Raw genomic sequence first — 22,190 nt, forward strand, 5'->3', positions numbered from 1 at the left:
CGTGTCTGAGTGTCTCTCTCTCTCTCTCTCTCCCCCCGTGTCTGAGTCTCTCTCTCTCTCCACGTGTCTGAGTCTCTCTCTCAGTCTCTCTCTCTCAGTCTCTCTCTCTCTCTCAGTCTCTCTCCCCGTGTCTCTCTCTCTCCCCGTGTCTCAGTCTCTCTCTCTCCCCATGTCTCAGTCTCTCTCTCTGTCTCTCTCTCTGTCTCTCTCAGTCTCTGAGTCTCTCGCTCTGAGTCTCTCTCTCTCTCTCTCTCTCTCTGAGTCTCTCTCTCTCTCTCTCTCTGAGTCTCTCAGTCTCTGAGTCTCTCTGAGTCTCTCTTTCTGTGAGTCTTTCTGAGTCTGAGTCTCTCCCTCTGTGAGTCTGAGTCTCTGTGAGTCTCTCTGTCTCTCTCTGTGAGTCTCTCTGTGTCTGTGAGTCTCTCTCTGTGAGCCTGTGTGTGTGTGTGTGTGTGTGTGTGTGTGTGTGTGTCTGTCTGTCTGTCTGTGAATGTCTCTCTCTCTCTGGGTCTGAGTCGCTCTCGCTCTCTCTCTCCGGGTCTGAGTCTCTCTCTCTCTCTATCCCCGGGTCTGAGTCTCTCTCTCTCTCTCTCTCTCTCCCCCGCCCAGGTCTGAGTGTCTCTCTCTCTCTCTCTCTCCCTCCTTCCCTCCCTCCCTCCCCAGGTCTGAGTCTCTCTCTCTTGCTCTCTCTCCCCCCGGGTCTGAGTCTCTCTCCCTCTCTCTCTGTGAGTCTCTGTCTCTCTCCGTGTGTGAGTCTCTCTCTTCTGTGAGTCTGTGTGTGTGTGTCCATGAGCGAGTCTCTGTGTCTGTGAGTCTCTCTCTCTCTGTGTGAGTCTGTCTCTTTCTCTGTCTCTCTCCGTGTGAGTCTCTCTCCGTGTGTGAGTCTCTCTCTCGCTCTCTCCCCCCGTGGGTGAGTCTCGCTGTGTCTTTGTCTCTGTGAGTGAATCTCTCTGTGAGGGAGTCTCTCTCTCTCTTTCCCCCCCCCCCCCCCCCCCCCCGTAAGCGAGTCTCTCGGTCTGTGAACAACTCTCTCTCTCTCGCTCTCCGTGAGCGAGTCTCTCTCTCTGTCTCCGTGAGCGAGTCTCTCTCTCTCGCTCTCTTCGTGAATCTCTGTGAGTCTCTCTCTGTGAGTCTGTCTGTGAGCGACTCTCTCTCTCTCCCCCCGGGTGTGTGTGTGAGTGTGTCTCCGTGTGTATGTCTCTCTTCCCTGTGTGTCTTTCCATATGTGTATGCGTCCTTCCATGTGTGTCTTTCCATGTGAGTCTGAGTCTGAGTGTGAATGTCTGAGTGTCTGAGTCTTCGTGTGTCTGTGTGTCTCTGTGTGTCTGCATCTCCCTGTGTGAGTGCCCGAGTGTGTGTGTGTCTGTATGTGCATGAGTGTGTGTCACTGAGTCTGTGTCTCTGTGTGTCTGAGTGTGTCTGTGTGAGTGTGTCTGAGTGTGTGTCTGTGTGTGTGTGTCTGTGTGTGAGAGAGTGCGTCTCTCCGTGTGTGTTTTGCGGTCTCTCCCACTGTGTGTGTGACACACACACACACACACACACACACACGGTCCGCGGCAGAGCTAGTGAAGAGTCAGTTACTCATCAGGTCCGTTTAGGGCAGAGAGCTGCCAACAGCCATTCCAGCCAGAACACCTACACCTTACCAAGGACTTTAGAATCTAAGTAGGAATAAAGAACGCAGATTTTATACTTTCTAGGTCTCAACTGGGTACTGAGCGGGTATATGCGGATCCTCTAATAGATCATAAAACCTGGACCAGCCGCTGCCCCAATGCATCCTGTTCTCACCGTCTTCTTGGTGGAAAGGCCCCCGAGGCTAGCAGCCGCTCACCCCTCTGCCCTCACCACAGCCGACTGAGGCCTTCCGTAGCAGCAATCATCCCTCTGCTCTTACCCATCCTCCTCCACACCCAGAATCCTGAGACTTCCAAAAATATTAAAGACATTAACCTTTTCATAAAAGGATTAAAAATCCCTTAATAATCTTTACCAAAAATGCTTCCCATCATCAACAGTACAATTCCAGACAATACTCTCCCCTCGGGGCCTACAGACATTTCTAGAAGGAATGCACTAGGTCCTAACCCCAAACCAATGTTTCCTTTACTAGGCAAGCAAAATAATCTATTGAACTTAAGCATGAAGGAATTTTACTTTATCAGTAATAAAAGTGGACATTACTTTTCTGCGTCAATTAAGACATTCTTAAAGTTCAAATATATTGGGCATAATCAGTAAGAAAAAATTTCAATATTTTCCAGTTAGAATCATGTAACTAAAGAATGATTGGATATAGCCTAACATCCTGTTAAAAATAAAATTTTAGTGTAAAATGCTGTGCTATAACTTTGGTATAGTTTCAAAACATCTGTAAGAAATATAAGGACCACTTTATAATTTTTTTTTTTTTTTTTAGATTTTAAAGATTATAGAGAGAGAGCACACATGCACAAGCTGGGGGAGGGGAAGAGGGAAAGAACCTTCAGGCCAACTCCCTGCTGAGTGCAGAGCCCTACACTCTATCCCACTACTCAGGAGATCATGACCTGAGCTGAAACCAAGAGTCAGACACTTAACCAACTGAGCCACCCAGGCGCCCCAGATTTGAGAGAGAGAGAGAGCAAGCAAGCAAGCAAGCATGAGAGAGAGAGAGAGAGAACGAGCACGCATGCCCACACAGGGGGAGGGGCAGAGGGAGAGAATCCTCAAGTAGACTCCCTGCTGAGTGCAAAGCCCATCGAGAGGTTCAATCCCAGGACCCTGAGATCATGACCTGAGCCAAAATCAATAGTGAGATGCTCAACCAACTGAGCCACCCAGGCGCCCCTTATGTTTAAGAGTAATTTGTGTCCCCATTTTCATAAACTCTTTTTCTAGAGCATCATTCATTTCTTCCCCTCTGAACCCAGAAGACATTTCTTATCTGCCTTATTCTTTTGTCATTCTTAGATATTTGACAGACTATTGATAGCCTGCATTTATTTGTTCAAAAAAATATTTTGATAACACCAACAGACTAAGCATTGTACTGAACATTGATGACAATGTGAACAAAGCTCCCACTCCTTGGGAGCTTATGTTCTAAAAGCTGGATGGGGCTTTGGATTGGATAGAACTGGATAGGGCCATGCAAGTTTTTCCAGCTTTATTGAGGTATAATTGGCAAATAAATGTGTAGTATTACTGAGGTGTACATGACAATTTGATATACATACACATTGTGAAAAGATTCTCTCCATCACGTTAATTAACACATCCATCACTTATTTACTGTTTTGTTTTGGCTGAGAATAAGTTCTACTCTCTTAGCAAGTTTCAGTTATAAAAATAGTGTTATCAACTATAGTCCCATGTTACACATTAGATCTTTAGACCTTACTCATAACTGAAACTTTATTACCTTTTACCAACCTCTCCCTATTTACCCCACACTTCAGCCCCCTGGAAACCACTTTTCTACACTATTTCTATGAATTTGACTTTTTTTTAGAAGCCACATAAGGGATGCTATGCAATATTTGTCTTTCTCTGGCTTATTTCACTTAGCATAATATCCTCCAGATTCACCCATGCTGATGCAAATGTCAAAGTCTCCATGGCTTAACACAAAAGAAGTTTGTTTCTTGATCACAGAGTCTGATGTGGATGTGCAGCTGGGAGACTTCCACAGGCCATTCTGGAACCCAAGTTTTGTTCACCTGGTGGTCCTGCCATCTCCCAGGGTGGGCGGGGGGGGGGGGGCGGAGGGAGAGCAGAGAAGTGAGGCTGGATCCTCTGCACCAAGTCGGCTGACTTAAGAATAGACACTTTCCCATAGGAGGTTAACTGGGGCCAGGTTTAGAAATATATCACTTCTGCACACTTTCTACTACAAACCCCAGGCCCACAGTCACACCCAGGTACAAGGGAAATATACTCCAGCTACATGTGCAAGAGGCAAAAGAAATAGGTTTTGCTAGATACAGTGTTCTCTGCTACAATAACAAAATTCTAGCATGTGATAGAATGGAGGAGGCTGGGACTAGGGGCAGTGAGTGAGGCTCCTATGGTGCAAAATGCAAGGAGTCACTCCTTCTCAGGCTTAGGCGAGCACACCGTAGATCTGTGCTCCTCACAGACCCCCCCTCTTGCCTCACCCTATCTTGGCCCCAATAGACAGTTTAACTGCAGAAAATCAAGCAAGAGGGCAATGCGCTGCTTTAGATACAGTGACTAGAAAAGGAGCTTGTTACGAAAAGGAGGGAGAAAGATCTTTCCAGACAGAGTAAGCAACAAATGCAAAGGTCCTGAGGCAGGAAAATTGGGTGTAGGGTTTGAGAAACAGAGACCAAAGGACAGATACCAAAAGAAGAGTTGGAGACATAAGCAGAAACCAGGTCACATGGAGCCTTTGGGTCTGAGCAAGGAGTTTGGGTGTTATTTCAGGTATCACAAAAAGCTCTTAAGCATTAAAGTGGCAGAATCAAAGGCTCTGACTTTTGTTTTATAAAACATTGTGAAAAGATTCAGGTGCTCCTCTGAGCACCCTGTGGAGAATGGACCACAGGAAAAATAGCTGGAAGGCTACCGACATGTTTTGGGAGAGAGATGGTGATAACACAGTCTACAAAATGTCAATAGACTTGGAAGAGGGATTCAAAATGTACTGGAGGGGGCCTATAGAAATCCAAGGTACTGCCCAGAAATGAGAAATAAAGGTTTAAGCAACCAAGTGGATATTAATGTTTTGTGGAGCCAGGAAAAGAATATTCTATTTAAATGGTGAGTTCCTTGGGGGAAAAGGAGAGGCTTCTTTCTATTCTCAAAAATAATCCAACAAGGGGTTTTAAAGATGTATTTGAGAGAGAGAGAGCACCCACACAAGCAGGGGGAGGGACACAGAAGGAGAGGGGAGAGAGCATCTCAAGCACACTCCCTGCCAATCACAGAGCCGGATGTGGGGCTCGATCCCACAACCCTGAGATCATGACCTGATTTTATTTATATACATATATATAATTATATACAGATATGTGTCTGTGTATATATATATGAAAAAAATCATGAATTCAAGGCAATAAGCATCCCATCTCCCACCTAAAAAAATTGGCATCAGTGCAATATTCTGGAGAATAATTGGCAGTAAAATCAAAGACTTACCTTTCTATCTTGGTGGTGAAGAGTATGGTGGAATCCAAATGCCTAGACTGAAATTCTAGCTCTAACATTTACTAGTTCTGTGAATTGGTGCCAGTTATTTACCTTCGGTGCCTCAGATTCTTCCTCTGTAACATGGCTAGAAAAGTAAAGCCTACCGTATCGGGTCATTTAAGGGCTAAATTACATGTAACATAAAGAACTATGCTTGGCACAAAGAAAGTGCTCAATAAATGTAATGATTATAGTATATTTATTATTACATCCAGTTCTGTGCATGATTAAGGGGAAAAGGTTTAAAGGATGTTCATATCAACATTAACACTTCAACATTAAAAGTTTTCAGTATTGACTGCTCAAAAGTAAGGAAACAGATTTTTAAATTTCATGGTGAGCAACTTGAAAGAAAAATGGGATCTGAAGGACATGAACTACTAGCCCTAATTGGCAGGTATGGCTCATTTATTCTCTTAAAAACATACAGGTTGAAGGGGTTAAAAAAAAAAAAAATCATTCCCAATCTTTCATCAGTAAAAGCAGCTAGGTGCATTCCAGTTCTGTTCGCCTGGCTTGCAATGTAACCAATTTCTTCGGCTCACCATACTTTTTGCTCTCTTAAAAGTACCATAAAGGCACTTTACTTGGAAGAAAGGCATGCACCTACAGTGTTGTATTTCTCCAGCAACAGGCTTGTTCTTGGGAGCCACCTATGAAAGGTGTTTATGTTTCAAGATTTCTAGCAGGCTCTTTAATATAATCTTCTTCATAGACATGTGTGAATTAAATTTTCAACTTCACTAAACTGTTAAATGTACATATTATAGGTATCCTTCACTGAGTCATATAAAAGGTAACTTGACTGGTAGCAACAAGCTAAGTTTTTAAATGGATATAGGAAATAGTCCATAATTAGAGCCAGCTGCATCTCCTAAGTAGGAGGAATGTTAATTTTTTTATAACTTTACTGCCACTTACCCACTGAAGACAAGAATCTCTAGACCCTTTCTTGATATGCCTGCAAATTCAAGACTACACAACCGAAAACATGCTATTGATAGCCTTGGAAAGCATATGCTCAGTGGCTAGCTGCCATTCAGGTAGAGCTTGAGGGAAACTTTAATCCTTCTCAGGTGATGTTACTTGTATTCTACAACATCCAGTTGATCTCCTCAAATATTTTCCTTCCTCCCTCTCTAAGCCTTCCAGAGTGTTTAAGTAGCACAAAGTACTGTTTTTCTACCCAATGAGCCTCAGATTACACCAGGCTGAAGCTACTTTATGTTCACTCAGGAGCTTCTCTGAAAGCTGTTAACAGAAAACATTATCAGAAGATGTCTAATAGAATTCAGGTTTTCAGAAGGCTTGCATTTCATTCCTGTTAGCAGAAGCCAGAAGGACTGTTTTGAGGTCATTTGACCACTAATGTTTCAGTAGGCAGAAACTATTGCAAGGTTTTGCCTCCTCCATCTGACAGGCAATGGCCTGACACAGATCAAAGCATTTTATTTGCTTGCAGTGAAGTTAACCTGCTGGCCAAATATGCATCCACTCCTTCCTCTGAACATTGGCAATTAAAGGGGAAGAGTTGGGCATATTGCCTGCTTTTCCTGTAAGAACTGTTTTGGGGCGCCTCGGGGGCTCAATTGGTTAAACGTTTGCCTTTGGCTCAGGTCATGATCCCAGGGTCCTGGAATCGAGTCCCTTGTCAGGCTCCCTGCTCAGCGGGGAATCTGCCTCTCCCCACTGCCCCTGCACCCTCTCGTTCTCATGTGCATGTGCGCTCTCAAATAAAATCTTTAAAAAGTAAAAATAAAATGCAAGAACATTTAAAATAATGTTCTAGGGCGCCTGGGTGGCTCAGTTGGTTAAGCGACTGCCTTCGGCTCAGGTCATGATCCTGGAGTCCCTGGATCGAGTCCCGCATCGGGCTCCCTGCTCGGCAGGGAGTCTGCTTCTCCCTCTGACCCTCCCCCCTCGCATGTGCTCTCTCTCAAATAAATAAATCTTTAAAAAAAATAAAATAAAATAAAATAATGTTCTACTAGCCCTTTATATATAGCAAATGAGTATGAATACAACAATATTGGATGCCACTCAAAAATCAAAGGCAACTGATTTAAAACACCTCTAACACCAGAAGCAATATACTGTAGACAACATGAAGATTATAATAATGTTCTGTAAAGGATGCTCCCAGGTCTTGGAGTTCAGTCAACTTCAATAGGAAATCAGCAAAACAGATTTTTCAACTCCAGCTTAACAATAAGAAGCCAATTTGATTCATGGTTGTTTGAAAAAGTAATAAACATACTCGGGTGATTCTTTGGATTCGTACAGTTTCATAGAACTTCAGAGGCAGGAAGGAATTTGAAGTCTCCTAGTCCAAACCCTATAAACCAGGTCTAGAGCATCTTCACCCCCCAGGGCCACTATGTGCCCAAGTCCAGGGACCCACTGCTATTATCCTGTATGCACAATACACAGTCTAGTGGAGGTAGGACAGCCGCACACAATCATTCTACTTCTATTGCCATTAATACTAATTATTATTACGGGATAATTAATAATACTTATTCCACAGGGTTGTTATGAACATGAGGACATAAAGAACCTAAAGGTCTGGCACAGGGTGGGACTTGCTATGGACTGAAAGGTGTCCCCCCAAAAGAGATGAAGTCCTAATCACCAATACCTATGAATGTAGACTTACTTGGAAATAAGGCCTTTACAACTGTAATCAAGTTAACACGAGGTCATTAGAGTGGGCCCTAATCCAATGTAACCAGCATTCTTGTAAGAACAGAGGAGAGACAGCCATGCAGAGATGGAGCGGAAATTGGAGTTAGGCAGCCACCAGGTAAAGAACGCCTGGGGCTTCCAGAAGCTGCGAGAGGCCAGAAAGGATATCCCCCCTCTGTATCTCAGATGGTACATGGACCTGCTGACCCCTTAATATTGGGCTTCCAACCTCCAGAAATGTGCATAAATTAATTTCTGGTCTTTTAAGCCACGTGGTTTATGGTACTTCGTTACAGCAGCCCTAGGAAATCAGTACAGTATTGGAGTGTGTGCGGCCAGTGCACCTTCTGAAGGTCATGACATCTAGAACAGAACAGAACACTAGTGTGGGCTGGGAACCTTCATCCTCCTCATTCTTCAGTCTACGTGAATATTCCTCCTAATGTAGCCAATTACTTTTTGCAACGGTATCACATCATAACCTCAGGAGGAGTCAAAAAAATCAGTGATAACCCCTTGTCTCCAACATCCTAGTCCTCCATAGTTGCTTCTCTGATCTTAAGAGAAAAACTCTCCGTTTTCTGTTAGAATTTCATTCATAAATTCATTTTGTTACGCCCAGCCATCGGCATCGTTTTGCAACCCATCAACCAACATTTAAATACCCTGTTCAACTTCAGATCATGCGGAAGTGTGGTTGGTAATACCAGCTGTCTTCAACCTAATCATTAAGAAAATACTGTTCCAAAGCTGATGACAGAGTCCTTTACTATACCAGAGATCCTCAAAGTGGACAATCCATTACTCCCCACTCTGTCAAATATAATTCAGTAAGTAACATTTGATGATATACCTGCATTTCTCTACCTTTCCCAATAGGAATTTTAAAGCCTATTATGTTTTCCTAAGTGCAAGCTATTGTTAACAAATTTTGGTCAAACACTTATTTATCTTCCAGTCTAGTAAACCTAGTCAAAAAAGCAAAATGTTTGTATGGTATAACCCAGCTGGCTATGGCTGCATTGAAATCTGGCTTTCTTACAATGAAGTATTCTAGAAACTGACATCATGTCGTGTAAGAATTGAGAAATAGGTCTTCTTTCCTTTGTCAGGAATTCAGATTAAACTTCAGTATCTATAGCATTGTTTGTATTACAAACATTTAAAATGATGACTCAGGGGCGCCTGGGTGGCTCAGTCATTAAGCGTCTGCCTTCGGCTCAGGTCATGATCCCAGGGTCCTGGGATTGAGCCCCGCATCGGGTTCCCTGCTCAGCGGGAAGCCTGCTTCTCCCTCTCCCACTCCCCCCACTTGTGTTCCCTATCTCACTGAGGCTCTGTAAAATAAAGTCTTTAAAAAAATAAAAATAAAGATAAAATGATGACTCAGAGGCATATGATGCAGAATCTAATGAAGTAATTTTGTTTAGTATTCTGCTTAGAAAGAGTATTATAATTTGAGTCAATAGTTGTCAACAAGAATTTCTATTTAAGTACCTAGTAGACGCCAGATGCATTACAGATGTGCTCATCATGGTGTGAGTGGTCTTCAGAGGTCCCTCTACACTCAGTACAGTCGCTGGCTTTACAACACTTAAGAAATACCCTCTGTTAAAAAAAAAAAAAAAATACCCTGTTGTTGGAAAAAGGCAATTTCCAGCGATTATCAAGAAAGGGTCTCTTCCATTAATGGAATTTTCCTATAAGCCTCCTTCATTTTGCCCCTAATTCCAAAAGTTAGGATAAATCACATCCTTTTTCTACATGACAGGCCACAAGTCTTGAACAGGAGTGATCCTGTTCCAGCTCACTCTTCTCCTAAGTGCAGGCTCTCCCATCTCTTCAAAACTTTCTCTCAAAATTCAGCAAAAAGAGGACTACTTGAAGCTTGCCAAAGACTTTACAATAGTTAGTACTGAGTCACTTTCAAATCAAAATCATGTTGATCACCCATAGCAGTTGCAAAGGACTGTTTTATTTCCACATAAGGGAACAACTACATTGCACCAAATTCATAATTTTGGACAACTTTCAAGGGACAATTTCCAAGCCCTAGGTCACTTTACAGAATAGTATTATTTAAAGGCAGAACAAAAAATCATTCATAATTGACAGGATTCAGTCAAGAGTCACATCAGCCACTGCATGATTTACTGACCAGCAGAAGTTGTGGTCAGTGGCTTCCCAAACTCCACAACCAACCTCAACCCACTAGTCATGCTCCCGGGAACCACAGCTGTCCATTATCAAACATTGGAGTTTTAAATTACTTTGTTAAAGTTAGGAGACTAAGTTTCTCTATTATACTAACCTGATGGAAGGATAGTGACCACAAGATATCTTTCACCAGTAGAAGGAATACTATGGATAGGACAGCCTTAATTTCTCGCAAAACATTAGACAGATTCCAGATCCTTAAATAGAAAATTTTAAGCTAGTTTGCTCATTCAGCTCACCCAACCTACAGCTGTTCTCCAATTCCTTTTATCTTAGAAGGGCCCAGAACACCCAAGAGTTCCTCAAAACTCCCCTATAAACCTGACCTTTAAACACACACACACACACACACACACACACCCAAAAACAAAAAACCTCTAAAACCTCATCAAGACTCAAGCATCAAAAACTAGAATTCTAAAGTATTCTTCTACCTACAAGAACTACCAAGAGGGCATGACAAGTCAAAGACCAGGACTGCCTTAATTTATATCTCATGATGGTTAACTTGGAGCCCCAGGTGCAATTCTTCTCAATCCACTGGGCTGCCAAGTGTTTTTAATTCAGTGCAGTCTTTAAGGACCAGTGATGGTAGTGGAAAAGAACAACAACAAAATACCAGAGTTACCCCAAAAGGCTATGGTGGGGGAGGCGCAATGGGTACAGGATCCACCACCTGGTCATAGGGATATTAACTCCACTAGGATTCAACTCAACTGAAAACTGGTCTGGGGGGGGGGGAAGCGTGATAAATATGCAAAGTCATAATGATGATCTAGCAAATCCCGCACATTAAAAGCCAGCTTTTATCTACAAGGAGGCACTAGAACACAGCAGGTAAGGTGAACAATGAGGAGCCAGAGAATTTTTTAAATCCTCCATCAGACTTCATTACATGAGGGAAGAGAACCTTTTTAAAAAACAAAAACAAAAGAAACACTGGATTTTCAAAATTAGATCAGACAATTTTCATTATTCTCAACAGGCAAAAAAGCGAGAGATTCATTAAAAGAAATGGATATTCTCCATAAAGATTAAAGACTTTGGCAAACAATTGGCAAGTATTAATTTGCAGTTGTTTTGGACAACTCCAAATTTTACCAGTTGCTTGAATTTTCAGGTATGCACTTCATGGAAAAATTTTTTTTTTTTTAATAAAACTAATGTTTTCCAAAGTGACTGTAGAAGCTGGAATCCACCTCTAAGTTGACATAATCTTTATCTCACAGATCTTAAAACTGTGAGGGTTGGTTAAGTTTGCCTTTCAGTGAGGCTTTGTCAAAAGGATTAGGGACCCAAACCAGAAATGCCCCAGTGAGGCCGAAAGCTCTTTATTTGGTCTTTTTTTCTCCTTCTGTGTGGATATCAAGATGATCACAGCATCAATCTTACTGGAGAAAGCACAGTAGTTTTCCCACCTGAACCAACGGGACAAAACAAAGTAAGCACACATCCTACAGACCATCAGAGAACAAAGCACAAGGAAAAGAATGCAAAGTGTGCCCTCTATTGGTCTGTGAGTTTTAATCGCCAAAGGGCTGGTTGGCAAGTTGTATCCAGCAATAAATAGGTGAGACATGAAGGCCATCCTGGTAGAAAAACTATAAAATGTGCCGACCCAGCAGCAGCCCCCTGGACCTGAACTGAAGAACATTCAGGCTGGTTCTGACCAATCTGTGAACCAGCAGCACAATATAGAGGAGTCACGTCCATGCCAGCGCGGGTCATCAGCTGGGAAACTGCAACAGCAATTTCTTAAAGACTCTATATTCTGTTTTATTATTGAGATAAAATTAGACCATATGAGAAGAGGATTTTAACAAAAACCCCTTATTCTGTATTTTGTACTTCTACAGACATTTTTAGAAGAATGGAGAGAATTAAACATCCATTGTCTTTGAGTAAGGGATCATTAGCCAAGTAATTATTTACTGAGATAAGTCTTGAGATAGTGCTTCTGATATTCCCTCATATTGTGTAATATATACACGGCAAATAACTGGAAACGGACACCTGGAAAATAAAATTTTAGAAAACAAATGTGCATATCAATTTGAAGCAGCTATTTGGCATCAGGCTAGTTAAGAAGGTCTACCTCCTATTACTTTAACCAATGCTTCTTAACCTATTGAAGGAAACAGATGAACCATGTCCATTTTGAGACTTCAGAGAAAGCTTTAGATCCTCTCTCTATACCCTAAGAAGAAAGGTTTTGCTTCTAGTTTCAGGAGACTCACAAAAACCCTGGCTCCATCTCTGGACCCTAAGTTAAGAAACCCTGCTCAAAAGAAATGTGCTAAGTAAGCTAAACTTTTTAATTGCACTTAAGAGCCTTCAAGTGATGAGAACTGAAAGATTTTAAATAAATTTTAAGGGTTTTCCCCCAAGCAACTAGGTTAGAAGGAAAGCTACCTATAATTAGTTTCTCTACATTTTAAGAGTAAAAGAATATTTAATAGCTTTTCTCTAATCTTGGTTATTCTGATTATGATGGTATTAACACGTGAGTATACATAAAATATATATACACACACATCTGCGTGAGCACACACCTACAGACACACATACTTGTTCTGGCAACTGGAATACAAGAAATAAGAGCTTCCTAAAATTTATACAAAAATAATTCTTTAAAAAACAAAGAATGATTTAAAAAATTGAGCAATACAAGTATGCAAAAAGAATTTTTTAACCAGATCCCACCTGTGGTCCTATACTTCAGTTACCCCGCCTATTCAGCCTTCAGTTACTTATTATTTTATCAGCATAATCAGGAGTTGTAGAAGTTCTGAGGCTCAATAAAAGTCTGTGGTTCAAAGAACTCCTGAATGGCTTCAAAGGGGATTTTTTTTTTAAATGAGCATTTATGCTGGGCATGTCCTGTTTACAGGAAAAGCCAAGGAATTCAGGAGAACTACATTCTTGTTCTAGCTACTTTCCACTTAGCCATTAGTTTTTAAAAATCACATTTCACTTTCCAATTCTGTCAAACTGGTTGCACCTCCTCCAAATAGTGAAATGTCAATGCTCTCCCGGAAGGCACCGTGCAAAACCAACCACCCAACCTAGGTCCTCTATGGACACGTGCAGAAGAGTTTGTACACACACACGCCCCCGCGTCCCTCCTCGATGGTCTGCATAGTTCTGGTGTACTCAAGTCACAAACACAAGAACGCAGGTTGAATACTTTCCCTGCTCTATGTATGTTATTAATATCATTGCCTTTTAGGAAGAGAAATCCCACTTTTATTTTCTCCTAAATGATTATTCCTCTGGACAAAGTGTTTCGGGATGAAAAAAATCTTTGGTTGACCCTTTCTCTAGAAGAAATGTTTTTAAAATCTAGATTACCCCATCCCAGAATTTCCCTTTCCCTGCCCCAAACTCCCCTGCCATGTGGACGGCTCTATCATTGAAATAATCAGCTGGTATTTACAGAGACACCAACAGGCACTAGGGTGCTCTGTGAAATTCTCAAGATTATCAGGAGAGACTTCAGAATGAGGGCTGGGCGGGGGAGGTTTTATATCTCAATGGTTTTTGTCTTTAAAGAATAGCAAATAATGAGATTATGCCTATTATCTAAGAATGCATTCAAACTTAAACTATGTGCAAAGAACTTAGAAATTTTTTTTTTAAATCTTCTCATTAAGTCACCAAAGTTCTTTTAAGGGCAACCAAGATCTCCTAGTCGGTGACTTTGTGTTCAGCCACAATTTGCGGAGAAGCACACTGTGAGGCCTGCTTTGGGGATACAGAGAGGAATCAGAAGCTCCGCCCAACTGGAGTTTGAAGTATGGTAAGGAGAAGACATTTGGCAAAATAACCAGGATAAAGGGGGAAATAAGAGCATGCTTGAAGAGTCGCACAGAAAGCTGAGAAAGCTGTGAGGGAAAAATGGACTCTGGCTTCAGAAAAAAGGCAGAAAATTCCAGGGGGGAGAGTAGCTTCCTAAAGGCAGTGACTTTAGCTGGGCATTCAGAAGCTCAACAGCTTAAAAACCTCAAAACGCATGGTGTGTTTGGAAATGGAGTAACCCGGTAAAGCTTAAGCATGTAGCGCTTCCAAGGTGGTGGAAAGTTGGAAACGAGCTGCCATAGGGGGTGCGGGCCGCCTTGAAAGCCGTGCGAAAGAGGCTGGCATTGATTCTGCAGTCAGTGTGGAGACCTGGAGGGTTGGGGTTTATTAACAGAAGTCACATGATCAGATCCGTGGTTGAGAAACCTTCAACATGGCAGCATCATAAAGGATGGAGTGAAGAAGTAGATGCTGGGAGATAAGCCCATGAGGGTACTTTTGGGAATGGAAAGGCCGGCGTGGATATAAACCTTTCAGAGGTAGACTCACTAAGACTGAATGAACCAATGAAAGAGGCAATAGGAAAGACGAAGTCTACAGGGAGGCTTTCAGCTTTGACTCATAGACACCTCATGAATAGAATAAACACAGGCAGAGAACACATTTGGGAGAAGGCACAGATGGGGACAGGAGTTGTCAAGTTTGCGTGTGCATGGAACAGAATATCTAACCATACAGCAGTAGTTGGGAAGTCAGAGGGGAGTAGAATCTGAAGCTAAAGAGAAAAAAAAAATTTTTTTTTTTTTAAGTTGAAGCTGGAGTTGAAGGACTTCACATGGAAGTAACAGTTGAAGATACAGGGATGGGTAAAATCCCCCGAAGGGAAAGAATAAAGGAAAATAAACACTAGTCTACACCTCCTCTGAATGAGGGGACTAAATAAGAGAAATGGGCAGAATACGGAAGGCAAAACTAGAGTATGAGGTCACTAGTCAGAAGAAGAGACTTTCTTTTAGAAAGGAGGGCTATCTCCAGAAAAAGTCATGGAGGGCTGCCACCATGTTGGTGGCCTTGCAAGGAGGCGAATATAAGGAGGACTGTTAATAAAATCTTTTCAATAAAGTGGTGGATGCAGAAGGCATATTGTAACTGATTAAAGGGTGAATGGAACAGGATTGTTAATCAATAGAAGGGACGGGTACAAGTGAAGAAAAAGGGAAGGGATGGGAAAGCAATATGAGGAAGGAGGAAATTAAGAATTTTAGGACTAGGGGAAAGCAGCGTGTTCTAAAAGAGGGTGACTGGCATGGAGAGGTCCTAGAGAAGAGCAGAACAGTTAGGGGCAGGCCTTGGGAAGAATAAAAGCACACTCACCTTACTCATTCCCTCTCCCCCTCCCTGGTCCCACCATCCAGTCTGAGAAAGAGGACAAGACAGTAACTGGGAAAGAAGAATGAAAATCATTTTTAGTTCCAAAGATCTGATTTTCATAGTCCTATCATCTCCAACCCCTTTCTTTCCACACCCACACGTATATATCCCCTCCTGAGCATAGATCTAATCATATCTGTTCTCTTCAGCACTAATTAGCACCTTCCATATGTATTCCATAAATTCCCATCATTAGCACCTTCCATATTTATTCCAGCTAAAATTATGGAAATGTATAAATATGAACATGCAGCACTGCAGATAATGGGGAAAAAATGATGACATTTTGGGGGGTAAAAAAAAGTTTAAAACAATTTTCATCCCAGGGCTTATCACCCCATTTTAGCGGAGTGGTTATCAAGCGTTATATCAAATGATTTGTCTATCATTTATTTCCTGCACTTAGGAGGGGTAGGAGTGCTTATCCCCATGGGGGTGGGGATGAGGTTTAAAAGGCAGTCAGCTGGGGGCGCCTGGGTGGCTCAGTCGTTAAGCGTCTGCCTTCGGCTCAGGTCATGATCCCAGGGTCCTGGGATCGAGTCCCGCATCGGGCTCCCTGCTCTGCGGAAGCCTGCTTCTCCCTCTCCCACTCCCCCTGCTTGTGTTCCTGCTCTCGCTATGTCTCTCTCTGTCAAAAAAATAAATAAAATCTTTAGAAAAAAAAAAAAAAAAAAAGGCAGTCAGCTGGAAGGAATGAAGTAAAAAGTATCCTGGGTAATCCATACACTGGCCAATTAGTCTCTTAATAAATCAAGAGGTGGTTTTGCATTAAGGAATTAGAAGTGTCATTTCCAACTTGTGATTTCTGCAAATATTGGATTCTACCCAAGCTGGATTTATAAGCAGATAAAGCCAGAATTAAATGGAGGCCTGGGAGAACATCACCTATTCTGAATCACTTCCAAATTTCAGTAGCTTAATAAAAGGTTGGTTGAAACACAGCAGTTTTTTTTAACCTCTGTGCCCTGGTAAGATACTAGGCAGGAAAATTCAGAATCATGCTAGAAGAACAAAACAGCCCATTAAGAGAAGAAAAGAGGATATTTACATGCAAAGTTAAACATCACAGGAAATTTTCAGAAATACTCTGGAACTTTAGAAAGGTAATATACAAGACCTATTTTTAAAGCTTTCTCATTTAAGTGTAGGTAAGTATGTTCCATGGGACATATCTGTATTTTTGAAAGAATACCAATGAGAAATAAACTATCATTAATAGTACTTGTAAAGCCAAATATCTCCAAATCTCTTCATCAAAATTAATTTATCCCTAATAGTATTTAAGAGAAGATGTTTAGGCTTTTCACCAACCTCAGTTACGAGAAACATACCACACTGTTTGTGATAAACACTTCAGTTTCACGGAAGAAGCCAAATCTAATCTTAAGGAAAATGAGAGGTTACAGAGGGAGACGCTGAGGCTTTACTATGGAAAAGTCTAGGCAGGAAACCCTTGTTATACTATGCCCCCTACCATCCAACCACCAGAAACACCAATCACATATCTGGGAGCCTTACTGCTTTTTAAGGCGTTCTATCAAGAAGTTTTCATAGATCCTTGGTTAAAATGTGATTGGGCATATAAACAATGAAGGAGATAGAAAATTAAGTCACTGCATACCAAGCTCAAGAATCCCAGAAACCATAATAAAGTTATGATTTGTCTATCCACCGTTCAGTAATTCAACCTGAAATGTGGCTTACAACTATTCCAAAAAATGAAACCAATCTACCCAGTGTACCATACAAATAAATCCTAAGTGGTTCCAAGACAAGTATAGGCAGTGGGATTTCACAGTAGCTAATAATGACCATGCTTTTGAATGAGTGGGGTGAGAGGGCCAATGAATTACAACTGTTACCATGTAGACAAAATGTGAGTTGTCACCCAGTTTTTCAAAACGTTGGCATGTGCCTCCTCTCTACACAATTTTCATTCTCTATTGTGTTTGTGCCTAACTAATTAAAAATTAATGCTACCAGGCCCTACTAATGATGATCAAATACATTTTTATTTTAGGATTTTGTTTTCTAAAGACGGGGAAGAAAGAGCGAGGTGGTGCAGTTTAGGATGGTCTCCCCCATACTAGGTTTGGTCAACAGTAGCGAAGGTTGACATTCTCATCTCTCAGTCCTCTGGCTTCTATTTTGAAATAGAACATACAGTTAAATGATATATATGCTCTCTATTCCAAACTGGATGCAATTGATTTTAACTGACTAAATTATCTAATCTCTGCCAAGAATTTTATTTCATTAAGAAAATGATATTACAGAGCATCTGAGATCATAGAGCAGACTAAACATAATGCCAAAGGAGTTCTGAGAATGCTCCACAGTGAAAGTTTGATTATTTGCAGATGGAATATAGAAGAAGAAAAAAATCAGCTCACAGGCATCAGCCTAACCAATCCTAGTATCACTGCTGCCTACACAGTAGCACAAAGCCAAGAAAATAACTGATCTTCTAAGCCACAACACTTTTTTTTAAGGTACTAATCACTTTTCTCCCTAGAAAGTAATATTTAACTGCCACCATCCAAAACAAAGGGAAAAGGGGAAATGTTGGTACCACAATAGGCTCTAGTATGTCAACTGTCACTGCTGACATGATTTGGCTAGTGGTCAAGCATTCACCAAGGAACTAATTTAAATCAATCTCCTTTGGGCAAGCCAATTGTTTGGTAAGCGCAACAATTGGTGTAGAATCAATCAGTGAACATGAGATCAATTAAAACCAGCTTAAGTTTGTGAAGAGGGACAATTCACACAACCTGAGTTAGATCTCTATTCATTTCAATACTCTCACAATGCAATCCTTAAGCTTCCTTGCAAAACAGAAAAGCTACTATCACCCTATGCCGTCTGGCCAGGCCTTCAAGTAGTTCCACTTTTAATTAAAAACACAGTACACCCTTTGTTGGCACAGATAGTGTGGTCACTTTTAAAAACCGTATTTTAGCCAGAAACTTGGAATTTGGGAAGGGACATCTGTTAAGGGGCGGGGGGGGGAGCAATGCAAACTTTGATAAAAAAAATTTTCTTTACAGCCTTACCAATTTACACATAGTTGAAAGCAGTTGAATTTTATTAAATCGAAAGGTTGGTTTGGCAAAAGTTACTATTGCACACTTTAGAATTGGGTTTCTAAGTGTCAGCACTTGGGGCTGTGGAGGGTAATTGCTAGGAGATTTTGCCAAAGCAGCTTTGAAATGAATAGGTTTTGTGTCAGATACCTAAGAGGGCACAGGGCCAACTTTAGAGATGGCACTGCCGGGAAGAGCCTGCAATACCGCTTCTGGCCGCGGGGGTGCTGTAACGTCCGCTCTCAAACAGCACCGCGGGGTGAAGTCCTCCCAGAACACTAGGTTAGATACCTCCTCGCTCGGCCACAGTGGGACAGGCAGCGGGGACAGAAAGACCTCACGGAATTGGTCAGTCATCTAATAAACAACTACTTGGCAAGGCGTCTTAGGAATTTCTCTGTTTGCGCGAACTTTAAGCATCTCCGTTTTGTTTTGTTTTTCTCCAACCAAGTAGACAGCACCTTGTGCCGGTAAGAGGGGCTAAAGCCTCTCCACACACTTTTGACCACAGTGTAACCAAAAATTGCCAGATCTGCGAGTAATACCTCAAAAGAAAATACCAGGTGGAGAAAGGAGCCAGTGGGGAGGAGGAGTGGAGGAAGAGTGGAGGAGGAGTGGAGAAGGAGATGGAAAGGGACCTTTTCAGGACGAACATCAGTACTAAACTTTCGCGGCCTCTGGGAAGAAATTTCTCCCTAGCATTTTTCTGAGAAACTATTTCTGAAAATAAGCATTTTCCGAATGCCAGGAATGAGAAAAAGAGAAAAGAGCAGACTTTTTAAAAAACCAGATCCGTAGCGTCAACTGGAGAGCGGAGGTTAAGGAAGTCGCACACCACCAGTTATCCGAGCTCTGCCCTCGGGCCCGCCAATCTCCAGCCCTCGGGGTATGTGGCAACAGCTTAAGGACATCCTAAAAAGCAATGAAAAGTTAGGGCGCGAAGAGCTCTCTCCAAAATCTGGGTGCAGGACCGGAGATGCCATAAAACAAGTTCTAAACATATCATATCACAGGTCAAGTGCGACGTTTACATCCCAGAAAAAAAAAAAAAAATCAAAATCTGTTAACTTCAAGACAAATTCTAACCGTGCAGAAGTCCAAATTGCTAGACGAAGACAGAGTTCTAAGGGGGGCTGCTGGGCACCTTCCATGCGCCGGGTAATGCACGGACTGGGTGTGTGTGTGTTGGGGTTGTGTTTAAATCCCCCCAGAAGACTTCATTGTGTCTAGCAGCCCTTACCCTAAAATGCAGCTGGATTAGCTGCAACCACAGCAGGACTCAGAAATAGGCGCACAGTAAATCTGCCGGAAAGCCAGCTCTCTGAAATCTTTCTGGAGACTTCCACTTGCCTTCCCCGCAGAGCACACAAGTGATGTAGATTGAGGGAGCGGTTAAAAAGCCTCAAGTGAATTTCATTGAGAGCAGAAACAGCTACTTTTGAGGGAAGTATATGGAGATAGCCAAGTCAGGCCTGTCCCCAAAACATCACTCCGCGCGCCAGCGCTCCCCAGAAAACCCGCGTACAAGTTGCCGCTCAAAGCAGAAAGTTCAATAAATCATCCCACGTAGTCTTAGGTTCCAGAAAAAGAGATCAATTTTGCCCTTTCCCTGTAAATGTAGGTCCTCCCCCTTGACTTGGTACCCCCTCCTCAGCTCGCTCTCGCGCGCTCGCTCGCTCTCTCTCTCTCTCTCTCACACACACACACACACACAGCTCTAGGCCGTGTTAAAGCTATCTGGGGCGCACGTGGGTGGGGAAGGTAGACACAGATGAGCTACAGGGGAGATGGTTAAGAGGACTAAAAAGAGAGAAAGACAAGAACAAGAAACAATGGATGCCCGATTAGAAAGGAGAGCGAAAGAGAGGAGTTGAGGAGTAGAAGCGGGGCAGCGAACCGGGTACGACCACACCACTTAGCCCTGAGCGCCCGCCGGGTTCACCCGGCTCTCCAGCACGTCTCGCTCCGGCTCGCAGCGCCTTCTGAGGACAGAAAAGACGGCGTTCTGCCGAGCTCAGGGGCCCAGAAAGTGTAGAGCGGTGGCGCGCGCGAGCGGGGTGGAGGGCACGGTCTGCCCAGCGGAGCCCGGGGCGCCCCGGCACGAGTGCCGCGACCCGCCGCCACTCCGACCCCGCGCACCTCGGGCGGAGCAGGACTCACCTCGCTTACTGCGTCTCCATCGGTTGCCTTGGCAGTGGCTGTAATCCATACAATTCAGGATGATGAGGGCAAAGGAGAAGAGGCGAAACTGCATCTGGGCGGTCGGGCGGGGCAGAGGCGCCTCTCAAAGTCGGGGAACTGGATAGCTCATCCGAGGAGCCGGCGCCCACCGCGCTGCCAGGGAAGACGCAGAGGGCGAGTGGCCACTAGCCCGGGGGGCCCCCCCGCACTAGTCAGTTCGGCGCGGTCAGCATCTCTCAAACCTTGAACCTGAGAGACAAGGAGGAGAAACAGTGGAAAGCGCCCGGGGGAGACAGCCGCCTCTTCGCGCGTCCCAATTTAAGGAGGGGAGGGAGGGGGGCGCGAACCCACCGCTTGGCACGAGCCGCGGGGCAGTTTAACCCCGAGCGCACAGCTGCGGGCGACTTGGAGGGAAAGGTGATTTACAATCAGTGAATTAGCAACCCCTGCCGAGCTGCGGGCTCCGACCCGGGGGAAAGGGCGTTGTGCGGCCGGCCCAGGGAAAGGAAAGAGCTCCAAAGGCACCAAGGGCGCAGGGTTCAAGGAGCCGCCCTCGGCCCTCGGGTCCCACGGTGGGGCAAGCCAGCGCCGTGGCCGCGGTGGCCAGACGCGGGTCGCCTACCGTGGCACTTACGTCTCGGACGGCGCGGCGTGCCTAGGCGCGGCGCTCCATGCCGGGCCGGGGAAGCGAGACGCCTCGCTAGCACGTGGGCTCGGGAAAAGTTTGCCGAGAGGCGCCGGGAGCGCCGGGCAGCTCCGCGATTCCGGCGCCCACCGCGGGTTCGCAGTGCTCTCACGGTCCTCTGGGCTGGCGGTGCCTAGCAGGAGCGCGGCGGAGAGGGCGCGTCAGCAGCCTCGGGGATGCTGCGTCCCCGCCGGTGAGTGCGCTCCTCGGGCGACCGGCACGACCAGCTCTCACTCTCTAGGTCCCTATCCAATTGTGCGGTTTCCCGGGCTCTACTCCACAGCCACTTCACAGCTAGGATTTCTCCCTTTCCAAGCTGTGGGAAACAGAACGTTCCCGCGAGGCCGTAGGGATGTGGCGAGCGCACTTTCCGACGGAGATGCAGCCCGGCTGAGGCTCGGGATGCTTCTATAAGTAGGTGGTGCTGTGGTCCAAGGCATCTATGTCAGGCTGCCTCGGAGTTCCTGGGTCCTAAAGCCAGAAACCATCGGGTTTCCCTGAGGTCCTAAAGAGCGCTGACAGATTCCAGCGAGCCCAAACCCAGGCAAATCCCCTCCGGGCTTTCCTGGAGTGCGCGGCTAAACTCAAGTGTAGCTGGAAGCCGGGGCGCCCCCGGACAGCGCCGGGCGACGGAGCCCAGCTGACTTCACCCCCAAGGGCTCCGCGGTGGGTTCCAACCCCCTGCCTTGACCTTCCTGCAGGAGGATCTGACCGACTGCTGGCTTGTCCTAGACCATCCTTCCTGAGATCCCTTCCGGGACTGCTGCTTCTGACAGACTGAGTTTGAACTTGAGCTGCATCCTGAAAGATACCACACCTCTGCCACTTTTTAATTTACATCTCGGCTTTGTTTTATAGGAAGATCTGTTAGCACGGCTGAAATTAAAATGCGCACTCAGTGTAGCGAGTGAAAGGGG

The 22,190-nt window shown here is 44.1% G+C and overlaps 1 protein-coding gene across 1 annotated transcript in view; it reads right to left on the reverse strand.

Annotated features, from left to right (window-relative positions):
* RSPO2 (R-spondin 2) overlaps positions 1-21,953 on the reverse strand; it is a 150,850-nt gene extending 128,897 nt beyond the window's left edge. Inside the window, exons 1-2 of the mRNA XM_032415796.1 lie at positions 21,223-21,953; positions 20,568-20,837 (exon numbers count right to left, since the gene is read on the reverse strand). Of these exons, the coding sequence (XP_032271687.1) occupies positions 20,568-20,661 (94 nt within the window). The 5' untranslated portion in view covers positions 20,662-20,837; positions 21,223-21,953. The remainder of the gene's footprint in view (positions 1-20,567; positions 20,838-21,222) is intronic.
* Positions 21,954-22,190: the final 237 nt, after the last annotated feature.

Source organism: Phoca vitulina, unplaced genomic scaffold, assembly GCF_004348235.1.
Source record: "Phoca vitulina isolate PV1807 unplaced genomic scaffold, GSC_HSeal_1.0 scaffold18, whole genome shotgun sequence".
Taxonomy (NCBI): Eukaryota; Metazoa; Chordata; class Mammalia; order Carnivora; family Phocidae; genus Phoca; species Phoca vitulina.